At 39.6% G+C, this 1,478-nt stretch overlaps 1 protein-coding gene across 1 annotated transcript in view; it reads left to right on the top strand.

Moving 5' to 3' along the window:
* Positions 1 to 773: 773 nt before the first annotated feature.
* LOC106875733 (uncharacterized) overlaps positions 774 to 1,478 on the top strand; it is a 311,359-nt gene continuing 310,654 nt past the window's right edge. The window contains exon 1 of the mRNA XM_052971892.1: positions 774 to 1,086. Coding sequence (XP_052827852.1) covers positions 897 to 1,086 — 190 coding nt within the window. The 5' untranslated portion in view covers positions 774 to 896. The remainder of the gene's footprint in view (positions 1,087 to 1,478) is intronic.

The following is a 1,478-nucleotide window of genomic DNA, read 5'->3' as shown; positions in this document are numbered from 1 at the left end:
TATATATATATATATATGTATATATATATTGCACACACACACACATAATTCCTTAAACAGGAAAGCAGATCGATTGTGACTTCGACGTTTCACCGGCAACGGCTCGTCAAATACATACGTAGATCTGTGTGTGCGTGCGTGTGTGTATGTGTGTGGGTGTGTTCATGTGTATTTGTGTTGTGTTGTGTGTGTGCGCGCGCTCGTACATGCACACACACACACATGTATATATATATATATATATATACACATACACGTGTGTGCGTGTTCGTTAGCGACTAGAGCAGTGAGAAAAAGCATTACAATCCTGTTAACAACGTCGTCTTAATATTCGACAGTCGAGTTGTGTGGAGACGTTGTTAGGCGAAATAGAATTCAGAATGTTCATGTGGAGAGCCGGTGTCGGCGCAATCCTGTAGCGGAGAGGAGATAAGCAGACTATGAACAAATTTGTCGCTGAATACAATAAAACTTCATCCATACCGCCTGTGCAATCTATTCATTTACGACTGTTGTTACCTTTTATCATAATCTTTCGTCATTATTTTCTTTCTCGTTTCTACTCATGCGAAACTTGACTTATGAGTTTCAGCTCACTCCGGCACTGCTGATTAAAACTATCATAGGAAAAAAAAGGGGGGGGGAGAAAGAGGGAGCGTTTAGATAGAATGATGGAGATTGAGAGAGAGAGAAAAACATAGAGAGCGAGAAAAAAGATAGCGACAGAAAGAGAGAGAGAGAGAGCCACTCGCTATAATGTTGAACACATGCTTAACAACACAGTATATACAGTCAGTCAGTCAATCAGTGAAGACTCAGACGGACAGTCAGCCAGACTGAGTAAGGGAGTGAGAGAGTGAGAGCAGCGAGTGTAGAACCGTGGAAGCGCTGCTAGAATGGTGGCGTCCACGGGACAGTGCTTCTTGCTCTTCTTGGTGGCATTGTTCCCGACTTTCGATTGTGGAACTGCCACCAGGGCATCTTTAGAAAATGTAGTTTACAGCTTAGAGAAACTAGTCGGATATTACAGGTTGAATTATAAGCGAATTAACCTCGATGGTTTATACGGACTGCGGATTCTCGAAGGTAAGTCTAATCAACAATGCACAGTTCTCGAGCATGATACACTGATGCGTTTGTGTTTGTGTTTGTATGTATGTATGTATGTTTGTGTTTACTGAGTGTGATCTATGTATAAAGATAACATATACGAACAAGTGCGCGTGTAATTGTGCCCTTGTTTTGTCTCTCATGCACGAAAACGGAATCAACAAAAAAAACATAAATACAATGTGTATCGCATTGAAAGTAAACTAAAGTGAAGAACTAGGATAACCCTCAGATGTTTGGTCTATAAACCACCGCTTTATCATCTCACCATGTAACAATACAGTATTGCATGCATCTGTATTATATGTATTTGTGTGTGTGTGTGTATATATATATATATATATATATATATATATATATATATATAT

The sequence above is a fragment of the Octopus bimaculoides genome, chromosome 11 (genome assembly GCF_001194135.2).
Source record: "Octopus bimaculoides isolate UCB-OBI-ISO-001 chromosome 11, ASM119413v2, whole genome shotgun sequence".
Taxonomy (NCBI): domain Eukaryota; kingdom Metazoa; phylum Mollusca; class Cephalopoda; order Octopoda; family Octopodidae; genus Octopus; species Octopus bimaculoides.
Note: the sequence above shows the minus strand (reverse complement) of the source record. Positions and strands in the feature narration are given on the sequence as shown.